Source organism: Mytilus galloprovincialis, chromosome 7, assembly GCF_965363235.1.
Source record: "Mytilus galloprovincialis chromosome 7, xbMytGall1.hap1.1, whole genome shotgun sequence".
NCBI classification, from domain to species: domain Eukaryota; kingdom Metazoa; phylum Mollusca; class Bivalvia; order Mytilida; family Mytilidae; genus Mytilus; species Mytilus galloprovincialis.
The window spans coordinates 70710211-70733142 of record NC_134844.1 but is presented as its reverse complement, the minus strand read 5'-3'; the positions used below and the strand labels follow the sequence as shown (position 1 = coordinate 70733142).

Genomic DNA, 22932 nt, shown 5'->3' with positions numbered 1-22932 from the left:
AATGGGGACATATGGTTGGAACCACCCCCTCCTCCTTTTGTCCTGGGTTGAGACCCCCCTCCTTTTCAAATGGCTGGCTCCGCCGCAGAGGTATATTTATATATATATGTGTGTACCAGCCCCCTCCTAAATCTTTGGAAACAAATGGTAGATTATATAGGGAATCACGGAAGCATGACTGGACGTGAACACTCTAAGGCAGTCAATGAGTCCCCTCTTATGAAAATTTCTGGATCAACCATTGCTTAGTTCTAGTTATCTTAGGTCCTAGTGTGAAATAATGCCAATAGGTCTTTTAAAACACATCTTTATTCATACATGTTATATACGTTTTCTCACGGATTTGTTCATGCAATATTGGAATTATGTTTACTCCATGCGTAATTACTGAAGTTTATATTTGCTACTTTTCTTCTTAATTTCATATAATTTTTTTTTTTGATTTTTTTTCTTCGAAAAATTAGTGGTGTTGAAATAGGGAATGGACACAGATACCTTATCACATTTAACCAAAGAAATGTTGTATAATGTCATCAATCTGTATTACACGTAGACAGGATGTTCTCTAGAAAACTATACGTTATACACACCCGAGAATACACGCACTGTCGAAATGGAAAATTACTGTATGTTATAGTTACCTGTAATCAGCTTTGCAACACCATGTCATGACAGTTCAAAAAGATTTTCTTCAAATCAAAATGGAATATTCATTTTTTCTGTAAAATTTAAAACTTTAAAAAGTAGACTTTGACAAAATTATGAAATAGAAAGAATTGAACAATTTAAAATCGTATTTTAACAAAGATTTAGATATAATTTTACAACGATCCTTAAAAAATAACCAAACAAACGTTGAATCAAACGATATGAACCTACGCAGTTTTATATTAAAATACTGACACACACCAGTTTGCCATCTCAGTATGCAAGGCAAGGGTGCTTGGTGAGGTGCTGGAACTTGATGTACATGTATCATTAAGTTAATACAGTTCTGTTAGGATTGACTGCCTTTTTACAGAGACTTTCTATTCTTACTGTTATCAGTTAGTATAGACGGTTCCTGGCTTAGAATGATTCTCTGCTCAGCAAATGGTGCGTAATTAGCATTTGAATCAAATTTCTTGTAGAAGTAAAAAAACACAAATTAATGTATTTGACAACTTTATTCAGGAGCACAGTCTATATTATCCGGCGTAAATAACTTCGAGATTTATGTGGAAGTTTACTCTGCTGCTCGATCTATGCTAATCGATGTTCCAGTATATTTCATATTTATATTTATTCGTGAAGCCTCGTAATCGTTTATATTCACTAAAAGCACAGTCGCCTAAATATTTTATATGGCGAAAAAATTGCGAAAATTGGGGGAAATAATATATTTTTAGTAGCATTATTATTTTAAAATCTTAAGAGGTTGCTTGCAAATTTAACTCTAAAATGAGAAGTGTATGACGATCTATAACGAATATATACATCCATCATGTGTGCAGATACGACGGCGACTATATAGGATCTGCCATGAGTGCACTTTGTATGTCCTGCATGTGTGCACCCAGGAGGTCCTCCTGAGCGGTGTTTAGACGTACCGGGAAAATCTTATCTGATTCAGGATCAATTCATCGGTTACACTCCCCTGTCACCAGTGATTCTTTTTTGCTGACATTCTGAAAAAGTATTGTGTAGTCCCTGTGTAAGTGTTGACTCTCAACTTGCACATGTGATTTTTAACACTCCCCGGACTTCTTCAAAAAACAATTATTCAGTTCACTGATTTAGATGGAAGGTAAACGAACAGAAAGTCACAGGACATTCCGACAAAAAGTCACAGGACAAAAAGTCAAACACATGTCAAACTCAGGCATAAAGTAACAAAGTTGATAGGACAAAAAGTCACAAACAATTTGTTGACAATTGATTGAATATAAATGAAAAAAGATTTTGAAATATCTTCTTTTTATTACATATATTCATTTTTAATTTTAGGAAATTGTTCATAATATAAAAAAGAAGATGTGGTATGATTGCCAATGAGACAACTGTCCACAAGAGACCAAAATGACACAGACATTAACAACCATAGGTCACCAAACAGCCTTCAACAATGAGCAAAGCCCGAGGTAAAGCCCATACCGCATAGTCAGCTGTAAAAGGCAATCATACTATATCTTTTTTTTTATATTTACATGTTAAAAAATGCGTGCAAATGTAATCAAAAGCTGCACACAAACGTAATGATTTTTGTGCGCAAATGTAATGGTAATGTGCGCAAACCTAATGCACTGATTTATTTGTTTTTAATAAATTTTAATTTAAAGTTGCTACATCATGTTCATGTATAAAACTTCAAGAAAAATACAAAAAGAGTGTTTTCTTGTTCAAAGAAAAATAATCTCAAAACTAAATTGTGACTTTTTGTCCTGTGACAGTGTGTGACTTTTTGACTGTGACTTTCTGTCCTGCATTCAGATTGAATAGGGGAGTTTGGTTGACCCCGCCTCCCTCTATCTGAGACTACTATCTCAGTGATGAGCTTTATGTTTCATGTACAAATGTATTGTGCTTGTCATATATGTATGTCGGATAAAAGCTCTACAGACCTTTAATATGTTGTATTGTTATATGTATAACCGACAATAAATAAATAGCCCTAACAAGTAAGAATTAGGTTACTTCTTTTTGTTTTGACATCTTGCATGGGTTTTTATAGCCCCGTATTAAAATTATGCCCCCACTTCAAAAAAAGGGGGGGGTATACTGTTTTACCCCTGTCTGTCCATCCATCCTTGCGTCAGTCAGTCCGTCCGATGAATATTTTTCGTCCCATTTTCCTTAGGAACTACAATAGAAGGATTTCTGAAATTTGGTTTCAGGGTTAAATAAGTCAGCTATACCGTGTGATGCATTTTCAGATTCATCACTCGACAATTTCCTGTTTTCCCAACACTTGTATGATTTTACACATGTTAGCCAAGTTGAAAGTTGAAAACTAACAACCTAATTTATGTACAAAAAAATTGAAAAACAGATATGTTACTCATAAACAAACGACAATCACTGAATTATCGGATCCTGACTTGGAACAGGCACAACCATAACAAATTGGCAGGGTATAAGGAACTTTGAAAATATTTAGTTTTTGTGGTTTGGTCTATTTTCCGGATACTGTAAGCAATGAGGCCACTTTATTTAGTGAATGAAATAATTGTAAGATGCACTTAGCTGTCTGTCATATTTTATATGAACTTGACCTCATTTTCATGCATGGTTCATTGGTCAATGAAACACTGCATTGTTTTGTCAGTTTATCATATGTTTAAAGTTACAGGTAGATTATATTTGGTAGATATGAAACAATTGTAAGGTGTGCATGTCTGAATGGCAGATTCATATATAAACCATGACTGCATTTTATTGTTCTTTGGTCAATGATAAGTTTTCTTGGTTTTGTCATTTTATCAGGCCACATTTAAAAGAATGTCTGTTTCCCCTCCCCGGGTCTACCCTTTGTAAACAGACCAGGAAGGCAGGGTTTTTTTTAGCTCACCTGACCTGAAAGGTCAAGTGAGCTTTTCTCATCACTTGGCGTTCGTCGTCTGTCGTCCTGCGTCCATCGTCCGTAAACTTTTACAAAAATCTTCTCCTCTGAAACTACTTGGCCAAATTCTACCAAACTTGGCCACAATCATCCTTGGGGTATCTAGTTTAAAAAATGTGTGGCGTGACCTGTCAAACCAACCAAGATGGCCGCCATGGCTAAAAATAGAACATAGGGGTAAAATGCAGTTTTTGGCTTATAACTCAAAAACCAAAGCATTTAGAGCAAATCTGACATGGGGTAAAATTGTTGATCAGGTCAAGATCTATCTGCCCTGAAATTTTCAGACGAATCGGACAACCTGTTGATGTGTTGCTGCCTGTGAAATGGTTATTTTAAGGAAATTTTGCAGTTTTTGGTTATTATCTTGAATACTATTATAGATAGAGATAAACTGTAAAAGCAATAATGTTCAGCAAAGTAAGATCATTTTTTGTAACTTTTTTAAAAATCTTTTTCTCTGAAACTACTTTGCCAAATTTAACCAAACTTGGCCACAATTATCATTGTGGTTTGTAGTTTAAAAAATGTGTCCGCTGACCCAGCCTACCAAACAAAATGGCCGACATGGCTAAAATTAGAACATAGTGGTAAAATGCAGGTTTTGCTTTATATCTTTGAAACTAAGACATTTAGGGCAAATCTTTCAAGATTTAAATGTCCATCAGAATAAGATATATCCCCTCACAAATTTTCAGTTGAATTGGACAACCTGTTGTTGGGTTGCTGCCCTAAAATTGGTGATTTTAAGGTAATTTTGCAGTTTTTGGTTATTATCTTGAATACTATTATAGATAGAGATAAACTGTAGACAGCAATAATATTCAGCAAAGTAAGATCTACAAATAAGTCAGCATGATCAAAATTGTTAGAGGACCCCTTAAGGAGTTATTGCCCTTTATAGTCAATATTGAACATCTTTTCGTCATTTTTGTAACTTGTATAAAAATCATTTCTAAAACTACTTGGCCAAATTTAACCAAACTTGGCCACAATCATAATACTAGGGTATCTATTTAAAAAAAAGTGTCTAATGACCCCGCCTACCAACGAAGATGGCCGACATCAGTAAACACATTAACAGGTGAGCGACACAGGCTCTTGAGAGCCTCTAGTTTTTTTTAACTGGATGTGATTGTCATAGCATGGTCACATGAATGGTTTGACTTGTCCAGTCCAGGCCACTTATCAGTTGTTTGTGCTCAATTTGAGTATATTTATTTAGATTATCAATCCTTCTGCTTTCAAGCACTTTCCAAAAATGGAAACAAATTATTTTCAGGAAAAAAATGATTTCGATTTTTTTGTGGAAAATAATTTTTTGACCCGGGCGCTTATTTTTGACCCGTGTGGGGGGAGGGGAAACAAACATATTTTTAATTTTGGCCTTAGATTTTTTAAGCATAGGTCTACTTGTTGTATGGAATGACTACAAGGTATCAAATAAAAAAAGATGTCTGCCTGCCAAGGTTAATTTTACTGTGACCTCATATTCATAGAATAATGATAATATTCATGATATTGAACAGCAAGAATGATGAGTAAGTTGATGTTATATACAAATAAGACAAAATTTTCAGTTGCCTACTAATTATGTAATACATGTAGTAGTTATTTTTGTCATTAAATGATGTTTACCCTTTTATGTGTAGGGCAAGAACATGAAAGATAAAGGGGAAACTATAAACAGAAGAAATTATCAACAAAATAAGATTTACAGAGGTCTACAAAGCCTAAATGGTAAGTCCACTGTTATAAAAAATTTTGTCCTTGAATAATAATTAAATATTTATTAAAATAAGATGTGGTATGATTAAAGATAAAACTATTCATCAGAGTTCAATTTAGTGGATGTAAGCATTGTAATTACTTATTAGAGGCCATTGATGACCTGTAAGTAATGAGAAAACTCATACCCTATACATGTTATAGTAATCTATAAAAGTCAACACTAACCAAATTTGAAACAGAGCATCAATTCAAACGTCAAATATACCAGACTAGTTTATAAAAACAAAAAATTATGAAAAATAAAAATGACGGGTATGAACCAACATCAACCACTGAACTATGTACAAGCTCCTGATATTAGACAGGTATAATATGGCTGGGTTGATATAAAAATAAGAAACACTTAGCAGTCTGATTTCCAATGAGACATTTCTCCAATAGAGATCAAATGACATTTAAGGAGGCTCTAGGGTATAACAATTTCAGAAAAATGTTTTAATAAAAAGCTCCAAATTATCTCCCTTTGGTGCAAAAATGCCATTTTTTGGCATTAAAAATGTAATATCTTATTTAGCTCAACGGTGGCCTATATTTTTTATTATAATTTTAAATAAGCTGTACTTTAACTAAACTATTATAAAATTTAAGCGATTTCTGTAATTTAGTACTTGAATATTTAAATGAAAGTTTATCATATTAATCATAAACATGATAAAATAGCCATTTTATTGATCTCTTCACTGATAATTTTTGAGTTTGTGTATTTGTAGGTCAGAAATCTGGATTTTCATGGTCATCATTCACAGATCAATACTGAACGGAAAACTTAAAGCTGATATTTTTCTCCATAGTGCGACTTTTTTATTAATTTGAAATGGAACATGTTTTTTCCTACATTTATTTGAAAGAGGAAATTTCAACATGATGACTATAAACAAAAAGGAGTCATATCATCACGATCATTGATGCACAAGAACTTGATCATATAAATACAACAATGTAATTATCAATTGAAAGATGGAACGAATGAACAAGATATTAGCATGTTGTTGTCCAAATAAACTTGCTTTGTCTTCTCATTTGAATCTCTCCATTCAATAAAGATGTACAGAGGAAGATCTTTGAAGAACAGATTGAAAAAATGTTTTGTCTAAGAATTGCAGGAATATTCTAGTGAATGAAATTATTTATTGACTTCACTCTTATATAGTGGACTGAATAATTGTACATAGCAAGTTGTGAATAAAGAAAGCAAAAACTTTAACAAAAAGTGTTTATATTATAAATTTGCAAATATAAGCATACTATTATGTACACCACAAAGTTATATATAATTCAAATCGTTTGCCTATACAAGTATTGCAATGAACCTATAACAAAGAAAATCTTACCTCATGAAAAGAGTGAACTATTCAGTCAGAATATGAAATATTTTTTCAGTTCTATTTTTCATAATAGAATAAACAAGACAAAGATTTCAAAACAATATTTTTTCATTTATTTAGAAATTTCATCATTTTGTTTCAGTGAAAGAACTTTATTCTTTGACTGTAAAATATTATTATTATACATTCCAAAATAAGAATAATCTTTATTGTCATATAAACAAATAAAAAACATGTTTGTGACAAAATTTAAAAAAATTATATATATGTATATATAAAAAATATAAAAAAAACTCGTATACATTTAAAACATTTTACTACCAAACAGCATTCATTGTAACATACACATAACTTTATATTTATATATATATATTTATAATTTTAATCCCATAGGATTTTATTTTGTCCCATGGGATATTAAAAATCCCATGGGATAATTATAGTCCCATGGGATTTTTTTTGTCCCATGGGACAACAAATATCCCATGGGACTACAATAATCCCATGGGACCAAAAAAAATCCCATGGGATTTAACCAAAATCCCATGGGATAATGGTAAATCCCATGGGATTTTGCCCTGTCCCATGGGATATTGAAAATCCCATGTTTTTATAATTCAAATTGCAAAATAAATATGAAATTAACAGTATAAAACCAATGAAATTATTGAATCCCATGTAATTCCGCACATTTTGGTTATATACATGATATTGTAGCTCTTGTTTGAGGCGGCGGCGGATTTGCAAATGAGTGTTTTGCAAATTAAAAGTGTCCAGTGTTTTATAACATCTTAATATTCCCAATTAAGCATTTGCAGGTGCAATATTGTATCGGTAACAAGATAGACAAAAAGGTAACAGGATAGACTTTTATATAGTAATATATCAGAAACGTACGTTCCTGTTACCAATGAAATAAAGAGAAAAGTAAACTAACTTATGAGGGATTTACTTGATGTTGGTTTTTTTGAAAGGGTGAAAAAATGCCGAAAGATATAAATTGCTATCTTATGCTGAGTTCACACGTAATTCGAATTCGAATATTAGTTTAATTCGCATTCCAAACGTTTAACGTCCTAACGTCAATTCTAATTCGAATTACTAGTACAATGCGCGTCAAATTCGCTTTACTGTCCAAACGACGTTAACTTTTAATTCGTATTCACAAAAGCGTATTTCTAATTCGAATTAAAAAAGAAAAGTATGTGAACGCGATAAGCGAATTCGATTCGTATTCGATTCGAATTCAATTCGAATTTAATGACCGTGTGAACGAAGAATTACTGGTGGTAATTTTTACAACCTTTGAAAAACAATTTTTAGAGGCATTTTTCAGTACAACTTGGAAAATTGGCAAATAATCTATTATTTTACAGAATGAATATATATAGAAGTTTATTCTCTTGAAAACCATCTAATTGGCTACGTAAAACTAGCTTTACATTTTATCTAAAGCTTTTCTTAATAACCCCAAATTTCCTTTGAAAATGGTAACAGGATAGACAAAATATTGTAACACCGATCAAAAAATGTTTCAAGGTATTCTTGTATGACTTCATTAAGATTGCATCTTTTAATATGTTGTTCTTTAAGTAATGTTTGTTTTGATTTGCTTATGAAAAGGGTTGTTTGAATAAGTAACTTTTAACAAATTTTTCAATTTCAAAATTCGACATTTTTTGAAAATGCCCCATATATGACACTTTAATAAACAAATTATTCCGAGTCATTTTATGTATAGCTATAATCTGCAACTAAATTACTAAAAGTTTTTGATTTCGGAACTTTTAATTGTACTGTGATATAGATTTAAATTTGATTTTGAATAACAAAGAGAACGTTAACAAGAATTTCCCGCTGAATATCTAAACAGGATATTGTCACTTTATTTCACACATCTACATAAAAGGATCAACGCTGATTGAGAATAACAATTATAGTTGTTAAAAGAACCCCATGTATTTGCATACCCACAAGGTTAATCTTTTGTATTCGAAAAAGAATTACGACACATTTCTTCAAACTGAAGAAAAAAATATAACTGGTAAATTAAAAACAATATAATATATATTTATGGATTTTTTTTTTATTGATTTCTGTATTACATGTATGCTACATTTTTTCAACCTAAAGGTGTTATGTACGTCCGGTGACCGTGCACACCACTGCATAATTTATAAATTAAATATGATATACGTCTAACCTTTATCACGGGTTTCATTCGGTTTAACGAGAGAAATGATCGTAAAAGAATATCTAACGGGGTCAAGTATTGCGAGACGATCGTGAAAGCTCTGGTACCGGATCGTGAAAGACATTTAATGCACATTCTAGTTCAGAATCTGTGACAAAATCGCTTAATTTTCAAAACGCAGAACAAATCCGAACAAAAAAATATGTCTGTCAAAATGGTTCAACTTGCTCAACATTACTGTGCAACAAGACATTACTGTGCAACAAGAAAAAACGCAAAAGGCGCAGTGCATGTCTATGGAATTAATTTTAAAAAACCACGCTATTTGTACCTATGATGGTCATATTTCAATATATCATGATATATTTGAAATTTAATCTTTGGTGTATCTGATAGAACAGTAAAATAAAAGTATGCTCTTCCCTTAAAAGCGTTGATTTGTTTATGAAAACCTTGAATTCTGTTGAATTTTCATCAAACTTGATCGTGAAAGATCAGGCAACGCATTATATATTTTGATCGTGAAAGATAATGCGTGACCAGACTTTATACTAGTAATTAGAAAATCAATATTTCTTTTACCATTTGATATACCTGCAACAGGTTGAAGCCTGTAACTATTTTGATAAGAATGAACATTAAAGCTATTATATTTTTTTATTTCAACACTTAACCTCGAAAGTTAAAAAACAACATCTCAAAACGTGTCTAAATCCAGGTGAAAAACTCATCTCAGAGAATCGGTCTAGTACAATTCAGACAAACATCAACTATTTAGCCAATAATATGGGTATGCAACGTTTAAACCAAAATGTTAACCATCAACCCAAAACTTATAGCAAAAACAGCATCTTTCAAGAACAATTTGAGATTGAACGATAACCAACCTTTTGTGTAACAGTACTTTCTTAAGTTCTATGTATCTTTATATACAACGTAGCTGATGTGGATTGATTTCCAATAACATGAATAAGATAACTATATACTACAGACTAAAGAATACCAGAGCGTAAATGCTGAAATGTCTCGTCTGCTTTACTTATGAAAGTATATTTGTGTGAAGTCTGTAATATTAAGGGTTTTTACTAGAAGTGTCAAATACGCTTAAGATTGTCAATGGTTCATAAAAAGGGGACAAGGTCAGATGAACCATGCCATACAGATCTCTACAAACATCCCGTATACAAAATATAGGTATTTCGGTCTTTACAGTACCTTAGAAACTGACAAATGTAAAAGTTATGATTGACCAATTCATTTGGAACATAAGGTCGAAAGTATATGAACCCTGATCGACAACCAGACATAGACATCTTACTATCATTCAATATATCAAATACAGTTGACGTCATAAATAGAACATGCAGACAGACATGTACAACATACACCAAATACCGTGGAGCTATAGCATAGAGGTATATAAGCAAAAGGCCAAACAACATAAAACGAACATTGTCAAATGATGCATGATAATGAAGTAATTGTTATTTGAACCCTTGCAGAAGTCGAAAATAAATACCTTACAATCATGATAACAGGCAGTTATCTTAAAGCTTAAATAATCCGCGATACGGACTTGACAACAAAACTAAGTCTTCATCCATGAAATAAGGCACGGTCGAGGTAAGGTGAATCCTGTCTGACGGACATGTAGATTATATGATCCAATATACAAAATGTAACTATCCTATTACTGGTGATAAGTGAGTACTTCACATGACAATAAAAACCTTCATCCTACAATCAGCCAACTATTATACAAATAACATGTTAAAAAAAACACAAATAATAATTTGTTTGTATTATTTGTACTTGTTCACATAAAATTTTCAGTTACCCCGCTTATATATCTTGAGCAAGCGATAATATGGATTGCGTAGCAGTTCAGTTTTGGTTCCTCTTCGAGGTCCATGTTTAAACAAAAGTTTCAAGTGCCAGGTGTAACTTCACAGTCACTTGTTTCTATGCATATGAAGGTCGACTATCCATATAATTTATATGGATAGTCGACCTTCATATGGATAGACACAAGTGCCTGTGGGTAACTTTCAGGATGATAACAATATACATACATTGGTGGATAATGTAAAAATTACTTTTTTGAAAATATAAATACTTTGAAATGCTTAAATTTATTGAGGGTCTTGCCTAATCTAGTTTTTCTCAATACCAATAACAAATATTATTTATAAAAAAACTGAAGAATAATTTGAGCGTCTTCGTAGCATCAAATCTTTCACGATCCTTTTCACGATCTTCAAAAAGCTCTACGTGATCTTTCACGATCTGAAAAATCAATATTGTGTATTTTTTTCTTTTTTTACCAAGTTTCAGATTATGCTTATACAAAATAACTATAGAACCATTTGATTCATTCAAATAGAATGCCCCGATTCGGATAAAAGTAGTTTATTTCATTCGTATTTGTGAAAAAATCATGTTTGTATGGCAAGCCGTTCTCGTCAAAACTATGTTTAAACCATTTTTCGAGAAATTTACACACTGAGAATTATAAAAAACACACTGAGATTTAAAAACTTCAAAACACACACTGAGAATTGAAAATTACACACTGAGAATTAAAAATTACACACTGAGATTTCATAACTACGCACTGAGATTACAAAAATGAAAAACACGCACTGAGAATTGAAAATTACACACTGAGAATTGAAAATTACACACTGAGAATTGAAAATTACACACTGAGAAGAATTGAAAATTACACACTGAGAATTGAAAATTACACACTGAGAATTGAAAATTACACACTGAGAATTGAAAATAACACACTGAGATTTCAAAAAGACACACTGAGAATAAATAAATTGAAAACACACACTGAGAATTTGAAATTACACACTGAGAATTTAAAATGACACACTGAGATTTGTGCGCACTTTTTATGCGCACATATCTAATTAGCATACTTAATCTGAATCTATTACAAGCTTAAAGCAACTAGGGGACAGAACTCGTTAGTCCTTCGATTTGGTTCCAAATTATTCATAAAAAAACTTTAGAAATACAAGGACAAGAAAAATACCCGCTTATTCTTATTACAAAATATTTATACCAAATGGTGAAAACTTTATATTAAAATTATAAGAAACTTGGAACAATTTGCACTGAAAAACAAATAATGCAGTGAAGTTTTTACTCAAGTGTCTATAATAGCATATAAACGTAACAAAAATATAAAAGATTAACTTGCGAAATCAGGGTAACAGTTGGAAGACTTTTTAAAAGGGACCCATGCTAAAACGGTTTAAAGTCCCGATACACTGGTAGTAATGATATGAATTATAGGCAACAAACTTGTGAATATGAGCGATGTTAAGTCATGAAATTTATTACGAATGTTAATTGGTTGAAGGAATCCCATTTCACTATAATGACAAGAGTTTTTGAGATCAAGATATTAATCTGTTGAATTATTCATCTCATGAATATTCATTAGTAATTTGCATATTAATCTCAGTGTGTATTTTTGAAATCTCAATGTGTAATTAATAATTCTCAGTGTGTGTTTTTCAGTTTATTTATTCTCAGTGTGTCTTTTTGAAATCTCAGTGTGTTATTTTCAATTCTCAGTGTGTAATTTTCAATTCTCAGTGTGTAATTTTCAATTCTCAGTGTGTGTTTTTCATTTTTGTAATCTCAGTGCGTCTTTATGAAATCTCAGTGTGTAATTTTTAATTCTCAGTGTGTAATTTTTAATTCTCAGTGTGTAATTTTTAATTCTCAGTGTGTGTTTTGAAGTTTTTAAATCTCAGTGTGTTTTTTTTGTAATTCTCAGTGTGTAAATTTCTCGAAAAATGGTTTAAACATAGTTTTGACGAGAACGGCTTGCCATATGTTTGTTTACATTTTTAATGTCATTGAAATGTCGAGAAGCAGTCTGCCTTTTGTTGTTTTGTAAAAACTATGTACTTTTAAAACTGGATTTTCTCACATACTGATCATAATGTTGAACCATTTTGACAGACAGTTTTATTTTGTTGTAAATTTGTCTGTGTAATTAATTAAATTAAATAATTGATTGGCCTTCCGTATGTCTTCTCGATTAAATTTCTTTCACGATCCGTTACCAGAGCTTTCACGATCGTCCTGCAATACGAAAAGTTATCTCTAAATTTAGTATGCAATTCATGTAAAAGAGTACTATACATATAATACACGTAAAGCTGTGAAATGTCTTGACACAAATTCGGTTAAAAGTTATCAAAGGGTCAAACACATCAAACGAATGGAAACCAACTGTCATATTCCTGTCTATAAACCTAAATTATGAATGTATATGGTGTGCGCAAATGTCAAAATATTTGTGCTATGTCAAGAACGGTAAGTTATGTTCAGTAATATTTTAGTTAGAATCTTGTGTAGAGTTGTCTCATTGGTAATCTTACCACATCTTCTTTTTTATATATAGTATGTAATTCAGGAGTAATGTTAGAAACTTCATTCCTGTCAGATAGTTAATTTACATTTCTTTAATCTTTAATCTTTCCAATTTTGATATTCAAGTCTTACAATGTTAATTATAACATAAAAGTCGAGCCGATGATTAATTTTAAAGTCGTCACATAAATAATTCATCAAACTGATAACCAACATTTAAAAACTATACATTTATCTCTTTTGTTTTCATACTGGCTATTCATTTACTTCTTGGAAATCCGAGCTAAAGAAGCTGTTCTCTTTTCTTACTTTATAAAAATGTCTGGTAAGTACAATAACCACATAGGTACTAAGTTTTTTTTTCTTCAGTTTAATTATATTCCGAGGTAAATCTAATCATTGTGATATTAAGGTCAATAACTGGAACGATTATTTAGACAGAGAAAACCTTATATTTTGAACATAACGCTTAATTTATATATTAAGATATAAGTGGATATAGTAACACTTTTCAAGGATACGAATAAATTTCGCGGTTAAATGCTATCGCCAAAATTAAACGAATACTAAAGTCTATACATTCCAATGAATTTTCTTCATACTCGAATATTATTTTTTTTCACGATACAAAGAGAGAACATTGATACGTTTTGAAACTAAAACTAATGAGACAAAAACAAAACTGCATACTTAGTCTATCGAAATAATTTTAACACTGTATTGTATGATACAACATATATATATGTAGGACTCTTAAGCGCGATGCCTCCATACGCTAAAGTCCGATGGTCCGCAAAAGTATAGACGTAAGAAACGTAGTTGGATTATGACGTTAACAGTCATTTATACAAATCAAAAATGATCATGCCAGAAGACAAAAATTGTAACTTTGATTTAGAACTTTTTAACCAAATGTCAATAACCTAATTAATTTAAACCTAGCTGTGCTTTGTCGGCTAGAGAAAATGTGTTTTATTTCAGTAGCTGGAAGAAGATCTTGTATCCTGCTGTAGTCGACCGTTTTGCGATAAGCCTAATAGATACTAGTAGTATAATCGCATATATCCTGTATCCTGCTTTTATTGGAAGCGAACGAATACATTTGATTCATTGTTTATGTCGCAGTCCACGTTAAAATGTTGTTGCTTTGATTGAAAAGTAACGTCGGCAAAGTTAAGGTACATGTTTTAATGCGTAAATTATAAATTGTACATTGCAGGAAAATATAACATGGATGTGTAGTCACTACAAAAATGGAGAAAATTAAGCTCGGCGAACATCGTCTTTCTCTCTCATTTAAATCAGAGCGTAAACAAATCAATGCTATATATTCCGACAAAAATTGAAGTTTGTATTTGTAATTTACAAGGACGATTGTAAACCAGGTGCTCCGCAGGGCGCAGCTTTATACGACCGCAGAGGTCGAACCCTGAACAGTTGGGGCAAGTATGGACAAAACATTCAAGCGTGATACAGCTCTGAATTTGGATTGTGATCAAATTTTTGACATTACATGGTTTTTTTTTACACAAAACAAATGTCAAGATTTTACAAATCAATTAAAGATTTCTTCTTCAAACTTTTTAAATCTAAAATTAAATAGTTGACACAGCATAGGTTTCTGACACAGAATGAATGTGGTCTAATGAACTTAAAAGTGTTTTTTTTGCCTTTGAGCAATTCACTATGCTGTTGAATATTAATCCTCTCAAAAAAATGTTTGAAGAAATTTTCTTTTTATTTATGAAATCTGAAATGAGAAAAATTTAACCCCCCCCCCACCCCACCCTTTATTTTCACATCCCTGTTTCCCTTTTTCCAAAACTGATATCAATTCAAATTTCTAATGGAGTTTGCAACAACAACTACTCTTTTAAATACATCATAAAATATTAAAATGTAAAATAAAGTGCTTGTTATCACTGAATGGTAAAGATTGGTTGGTAGTAAAAGTGAATATACATTGTTTATTGTATAAAACAATAAAAAAAAACTTCATCAGCAACATTTTATATTGGCAAATTTCCAATGAAGTTATTTACATAAAGTTATTGGCAAATAAAAATAGAAAATGACATCATAGTCATGTCTGGCAAATGTCCAACATACATTATCTAAAAACATTTTAGATAAGATAAGGAAAAAAAGCTTCATCAGCAACATTTTATATTGGCAAATTTCCAATGAAGTTATTTACATAAAGTTATTGGCAAATAAAAAATAGAAAATGACATCATAGTCATGTCTGGCAAATTTCCAACATATATTATCAACTACTATTCTATACAAAGAAAGATAACTCCAATTGAAAATTAATTGCTATTGCACAATATTGTGCAATTAGATATTTCTTGCTATTGTGCAATACTGTGCAATTGAAAGTTTCTTGCTATTGCACAATACTTGATATGGAATCCTGATTTGGACCAACTTGAAAACAGGGCCCATAATCAAAAATCAAAGTACATATTTAGATAAAGCATATCAAATAAGCCCAAGAATTTAATTTTTGTTAAAATCAAACTTAGTTTAATATTGGACCATTTGGACCTTAATGTAGACCAATTTGAAAACTGGACCAAAAATTAAGAATCTACATGCACAGTTAGATTTGGCATATCAAAGAACCCATTTATTCAATTTTTGATGAAATCAAACAAAGTTTAATTTTGGACCCCCATTTGGACCAACTTAAAAACTAGGCCAATAATTAAAAATCTAAGTACATTTTTAAATTCAGCATATCAAAGAACCCCAAGGATTCAATTTTTGTTAAAATCAAACTAAGTTTAATTTTGGACCCTTTGGACCTTAATGTAGACCAATTTGAAAACGGGACCAAACATTAAGAATGTACATACATACATGTAGTTAGATTCGGAATATCAAAGAACCCCAATTATTCAATTATTGATGAAATCACACAAAGTTCAATTTTGGACCCTTTGTGCCCCTTATTCCTAAACTGTTAGGACCAAAACTTCCAAAATCAAACCCAACCTTCCTTTTATGGTCATAAACCTTGTGTTTAAATTTCATAGATTTCTATTTACTTATACTAAAGTTATGGTGCAAAAACCAAAAATAATGCTTATTTGGGCCCCTTTTTGGCCCCTTATTCATAAACTGTTGTGACCTCAACTCCAAAAATCAATCCCAACCTTCCTTTTGTGGTCATAAACCTTGTGTTAAAATTTCATTGATTTCTATTTACTTATACTAATTTATTATAAAGTTATAGTGCGAAAACCAAGAAAATGCTTATTTGGGCCCTTTTTGGCCCCTAATTCCTAAAATGTTGGGACCAAAACTCCCAAAATCAATCCCAACCTTCCTTATGTGGTCATAAACCTTGTGTTAAAATTTCATTGATTTCTATTCACTTTTACTAAAGTTAGAGTGCGAAAACTAAAAGTATTCGGACGACGACGACGACGACGCCAACGTGATAGCAATATACGACCAAAAAATTAAAATTTTTGCGGTCGTATAAAAACGGGGGAGGGGTCTAAAAAATTATAGACTAAAACGTGTGAACGACAAGCTACACATATTATCACAATATTTAATACGCCCGAATTTTTAAAAGTTCATTTACAAAAATAAAGTATTTTGTGACACCTAAATTACCTTTATATCAATTATTACGTGGTTGGTCTTTTATGATCATTCACTTAAGACTACTGTTAAATTATAATGACTATCATATATGGTATACGTTAAAATACTAGATTTTGCAAAAGGACTATTTTTACATTGAATATTTTTAAACGTTTTTTAAAGCTCCCGCACCTTACCCTTATAGACCTATTGGTCCATCGCACTTTAGCGTGATATACCATCGTACTTTAGCGAACAAACAACCATCGCACTTTAGCGTGAGACACCATCGTACTTTAGCGTAGACCGTCGCACTTTAGCGTGACCATCGCACTTTAGAGTACCATCGCACTTTAGAGTCCTACATATATATGACACGAGTTATGTTCTTCTCATATATTTCATGATGGTATAATACTAAACCCCTATAACAGGAGGGATTGTGCCTGATATTCATATGATGAATAAATAATCTCTCAATCAGTTTAATTGAGGTCTGGAGCTGACATGTCAGTATCTGCTAGTAGTCTGTTGTTATTTGTGTATTATTGTCATTTTGTTTATTTTCTTTTGTTTCATATTCTGACATCGGACTCGGACTTCTCTTAAACTGAGTTTTACTGTGCTTATAAGTGCGTTTGTTTTTTCTACATTGGCTAGAGGTATAGCAATGTATAGGGGGAGGGTTGAGATCTAAAAAACAATTTTTTACCCTGCCGCAATTTTGCGCCTGTCCAAAGTCAGGAGCCTCTGGCCTGTGTTAGTCTTGTATGATTTTTAATTTTAGTTTCTTGTGTATATTTCGGAGTTTAGTATGACGTCTATTATCACTGAACTAGTATACATATTTGTTTAGGGACCAGCTGAAAGACGCCTCAGGGGCAGGAGTTTCTCGCTACATTGAAGACCCATTGGTAGCATTCGGCTGTTATCTGCTCTATGGTCGGGTTGTTGTCTCTTTGACACATTCCCCATTTCCTTTCTCAATTTTATAATATTATATAAACATAATACAATCAACGAAGATATTCGGACGGCAACACTGAACGTATAAATATATTGCTTGTTCAATGAAAAAAGAACGTTGAAATAGTATTGGTTTCTGTATATTATTAAGAAGTAACTAGAACGCAAAGAAACAACAAACTAATTGGCAGCTCTTTTCATCATACCATTTTTTTTTTTTAGAAAAACATGATACGTTGTCATTGAAATTAAAAATCCAATAAAGCAACACATGTGTCATGATAATGATGTTGGCTCCTCTTGTATTTGAATTTTGCCAGATATTCGGTACTTGTATCCTCTGGTTTTATCCATATAGTGCCATTTAGAAACTTTGCCCGCTAACACTACTTTTCATAATTTTATCACATATAGGATAAAGTCATATTTGAAAATATTAAAAAATCCTTCTTAATTTTTCCATGATTAAGACGGAAAATGTCACAATGTCCAATGTATGAAATTTCTACAGAGAATAATTTGCCTAAAATTTTTAAATGGTTTATATCTTATAAACAAGCAGAATTCGTTCTCCTTATTTAGTTCCTTTATTTACATACCACCAATATATTACAGTCATTTATAAAGCTTGTTATTTTGAAACAAATTTTAGCAAACACCCTTACCACATTAACAAAAGTCTTTTTACAGCAGAATTGTTCGGACAGAATTCCAAAGATTGTCAGAATGCCCGTCTTGATGATCAATTTTAATTTAAACAATAGAATGACTTGGAAGTGAGTATATTTTATAAGATGCATGCTTTTTGATTGAAAAATTCCACATTGGCATAACAAAGTAAAATATTGAATCTGGAAATTAGATGCATCACTTGGGCACTTTCGGGTGGTGGGGGGGATAGGGTGTCCGTTAACATGTTAACCACACCTCGAATTTAGCAAAAATGCTGATAACTGTTAACAAAGTGGGTTGAAAACAGTTAACAGCTAAAATGTATCTGAGATAACGGATAACAACACCTTGAAATGGGCCAAAACAGGTTAACATAAAAAGGTATTGCCCCCTTATCACTAACCATAGCTTTGCAACGTATTAATAATTCCTCTAAAACAAACTTTACGAGCACGGTTCATTATTTTGTTCGCAAACATGTTGTTCTCAGGAACAAATTAATGCAATCAAACTTAAATCTCAACACAATAAATTAGCCTGTTGAAACATTACATAAAACAGGGTATAATTCCATTAGGTTTCCATATTCATCTTTCAAAAATACTCCAGTATTGTATTCCTATTTGCAGGTTTAATATTAGCATTGTTGATGGTTTTCCTACTCTGCGTCACAGAAGGTGGAAAGTATTCGAAAAATCCCTTCAAATATGTGATGTTCTGTCCGGACGGAGAAGTTCATGACAAGTTATTATCTAATCCCATCAGATACACCTGTAAACCAGGACCAGGAAGGAATGTAAAATGTCAAACTATATGTAAGTATATATATTGATAAAAGTATGTTACAATGAGAAAACTGGATAAACAGACAGACAGACAGACAGACAGACAGACAGACAGACAGACAGACGACAACTCAAGATCAAGAAGAATGTTATAAGCTTTTATGGAGTATGGAATTTGTATAAAACTTTGGAAAGCATAACAACAGAACTAATACTTTTTGGAAGAACAATGGTTCGCAAAATCAGATATAAAGTCTTTTTCGAAGGGAAACAATGCTTTCGAAACATTAATCAACAATTGCGTTGTTTCTATTGCATTTTAAAGGGCATTAACTGCGAGATATATTAACAATAATATATGATTTTTCATTAATCAATCACCGAAAATGATTAATGCAAGTGAAACAAGGAAATAATAATTCGCTTTTAGCAGCCAGTTTGGTTAAATTTTGTCAAAAAAGGTCAAGAAACATTGCTTATGATTTAATCACGTTGCAGTGATTAATTTAACACCGCGCTGAAGTACGTCCATTATTCATAGTTCATTATTCATTATTCAATAATGAATAATGAAATAGTTCACTATTCATTATTCAATATTAAAAAATGAATAATGAATAATGAAATAGTTTATGTTTCATTATTCAAATTGAAGCGGTGAATAATGAAATATATATAAAAAAATTGACTGTTGACACTAAAGCTATATTTTGATTCGCAATGACCATAAGAGGGTTTACGGAGGACCTAAATGCCACAACATGCGTAAAAATGAAGAAATATAAAAAAAGAAGATGTGGTATGATTGCCAATGAAACAACTATCCACAAAAGACCAAAATGACACAGACATTAACAACTATAGGTCACCGTACGGCCTTCAACAATGAGCAAAGCCCATACCGCATAGTCAGCTATAAAAGGCCCCAATAAGACAATGTAAAACAATTCAAACAAGAAACCTAACGGCCTTATTTATGTAAAAAATGAACGAAAAACAAATATGTAGCACATAAACAACATAAACAAACTACAACCACTAAATTAAAGGCTCCTGACTTGGGACAGACACATACGTAAATAATATGGCGGGGTTAAACATGTTAGCAAATTTTGAATAATGAAATGGATATTTTGAATAATGGAATGGACTGACAGGACCCTTCAGCCTCTTATTTCAGATATATATTATACATCGATCGAAAGCTTATTAAGAGAAGAACAAAAGTTATATAGTCAATATGTTCCCCAACGCATATAAGAGGAGTAACGAATGACTTAAATATCGAAATACGCCTGAACATTGAGAAATAGCCAATTTTGAATAATGAAATGGATATTTTGAATAATGGAATAGACTGACAGGACCCTTCAATCCCTAATTTCAGATATATATTTTAACTCGATCGAAAGCTTATTAAGAGAGGAACAAAAGGTATACAGTCAATATGTTCCGCAACGGATATTACAGCAGTAACGAAGGACTTAAATATCGAATTACGCGTGAACATTTAGAAATAGCCAATTTTGAATAATGTAATGGATATTTTGAATAATGGAATGGACTGGCAGGACCCTTCAGCCCCTAACTACAGATATATATTATACATCAACCGAAAGCTTATTGAGAGAGGGACAAAAGGTATATAGTCAGTATGTTCCGCTACTCATATTACAGGAGTAACGAAGGACTGACATATCGAAATACGCCTGAACATTGAGAAATAGCCAATTTTGAATAATGAAATGGACTGCTGCGACCCTTTAGCCCCTAATTATATATAAACCTTATACCTCATTCGAAAGCTGATTACAAGAGGAACAAAATGTATATAGTCAATATGTTCCGCAACGAATATTAGAAGACCTTAATGCCAAAATACGCGTGAAAATTAAGAAATAGCCAATTTTGAATAATGAAATGGATATTTTGAATAATGGAATGGACTGCGGCGACCCTTTAGCCCCTAATTATAGATAAACCTTCAACCTCATTCGAAAGCTGATTACAAGAGGAACAAAATGTATGCAGTCAATATGTTCCGCAACGAATATTAGAAGACCTTAATGCCAAAATACGCGTGAAAATTAAGAAATAGCCAATTTTGAATAATGAAATGGATATTTTGAATAATGGAATGGACTGCAGCGACCCTTTAGACCCTAATTATAGATAAACCTTATACCTCATTCGAAAGCTGATTTCAAGAGGAACAAAATGTATGTAGTCAATATGTTCTGCAACAAATATTAGAAGACCTATATGCTAAAATACGCGTGAAAATTAAGAAATAGCCAATTTTGAATACTGAAATGGATATTTTGAATAATAGAATGGACTGCAGCGACCCTTTAGCCCCTAATTATAGATAAACCTTATACCTCACTCGAAAGCTGATTACAAGAGGAACAAAATGTATGTAGTCAATATGTTCCGCAACGAATATTAGGAGACTTAAATGCCAAAATACGCGTGGAAATGAAGAAATAGCCAATTTTGAATAATGAAATGGATATTTTGAATAATGGAATGGACTGCGGCGACCCTTTAGCCCCTAATTAATGATAAACCTTCTACCTCATTTAAAAGCTGATTACAAGAGGAACAAAATGTTTATAGTCAATATGTTCCGCAACGAATATTAGAAGACCTAAATGCCAAAATACGCGTGAAAATTAAGAAATAGCCAATTTTGAATAATGAAATGGATATTTTGAATAATGGAATGGACTGCGGTGACCCTTTAGCCCCTAATTAAAGATAAACCTTCTACCTCATTTAAAAGCTGATTACAAGAGGAACAAAATGTATATAGTCCATATGTTCCGCAACGAATATTAGAAGACCTAAATGGCAAAATCACGTGAAAATTAAGAAATAGCCAATTTTGAATAATGAAATGGATATTTTGAATAATGGAATGGACTGCGGCGACCCTTTAGCCCCTAATTATAAATAAACCTTATACCTCATTCGAAAGCTGATTACAAGAGGAACAAAATGTATGTAGTCAATATGTTCCGCAACGAATATTAGAAGACTTAAATGCCAAAATACGCGTGAAAATTAAGAAATAGCCAATTTTGAATAATGAAATTGATATTTTGAATAATGGAATGGTCTGCTGCGACCCTTTAGCCTTTAATTATAGATAAAAATTATACCTCATTCGAAAGCTGATTACAAGAGGAACAAAATTTATATTGTCAATATGTTCCGCAACGAATATTAGAAGACCTAAATGCCAAAATACGCGTGAAAATGAAGAAATAGCCAATTTTGAATAATGAAATGGATATTTTGAATAATGGAATGGACTGCGGCGACCCTTTAGCCCCTAATTATAGATAAACCTTCTATCTCATTCAAAAGCTGATTACAAGAGGAACAAAATGTATATAGTCAATATGTTCCGCAACGAATATTAGAAGACTTAAATGCCGAAATACGCGTGAAAATAAAGAAATAGCCAATTTTGAATAATGAAATGGATATTTTGAATAATGGAATGGACTGCTGCGACCCTTTAGCCCCTAATTATAGATAAACATTATACCTCATTCGAAAGCTGATTACAAGAGGATCAAAATGTATATAGTC

At 32.0% G+C, this 22932-nt stretch overlaps 1 protein-coding gene and 1 long non-coding RNA gene across 7 annotated transcripts in view; both read left to right on the top strand.

The window, feature by feature from the left end:
• The first annotated feature begins 425 nt into the window (after positions 1–425).
• On the top strand, positions 426–6815 carry LOC143083583 (uncharacterized). Of its 2 annotated transcripts, none has more exons than XR_012980791.1 (3): positions 426–1786; positions 5251–5338; positions 6100–6815. It is a non-coding gene; the product is annotated as an uncharacterized LOC143083583 (long non-coding RNA). The 2 variants fall into 2 exon arrangements; XR_012980790.1 differs by having other exon boundaries at positions 1316–1693.
• A 6332-nt stretch (positions 6816–13147) lies between these two features.
• The window catches only part of LOC143083586 (uncharacterized), a 29338-nt gene continuing 19553 nt past the window's right edge, over positions 13148–22932 (top strand). The window contains exons 1-2 of one of the 5 annotated variants that reach the window (XM_076259848.1): positions 13148–13252; positions 19177–19362. In XM_076259848.1, coding sequence (XP_076115963.1) covers positions 13222–13252; positions 19177–19362 — 217 coding nt within the window. In that variant the 5' untranslated portion in view covers positions 13148–13221. Of the gene's footprint in view, positions 13253–13609; positions 13635–14465; positions 14488–18568; positions 18652–19176; positions 19363–22932 lie in introns of those variants that run through there. The other 4 variants (XM_076259849.1, XM_076259850.1, XR_012980795.1 and 1 more) reach the window with 4 other exon arrangements.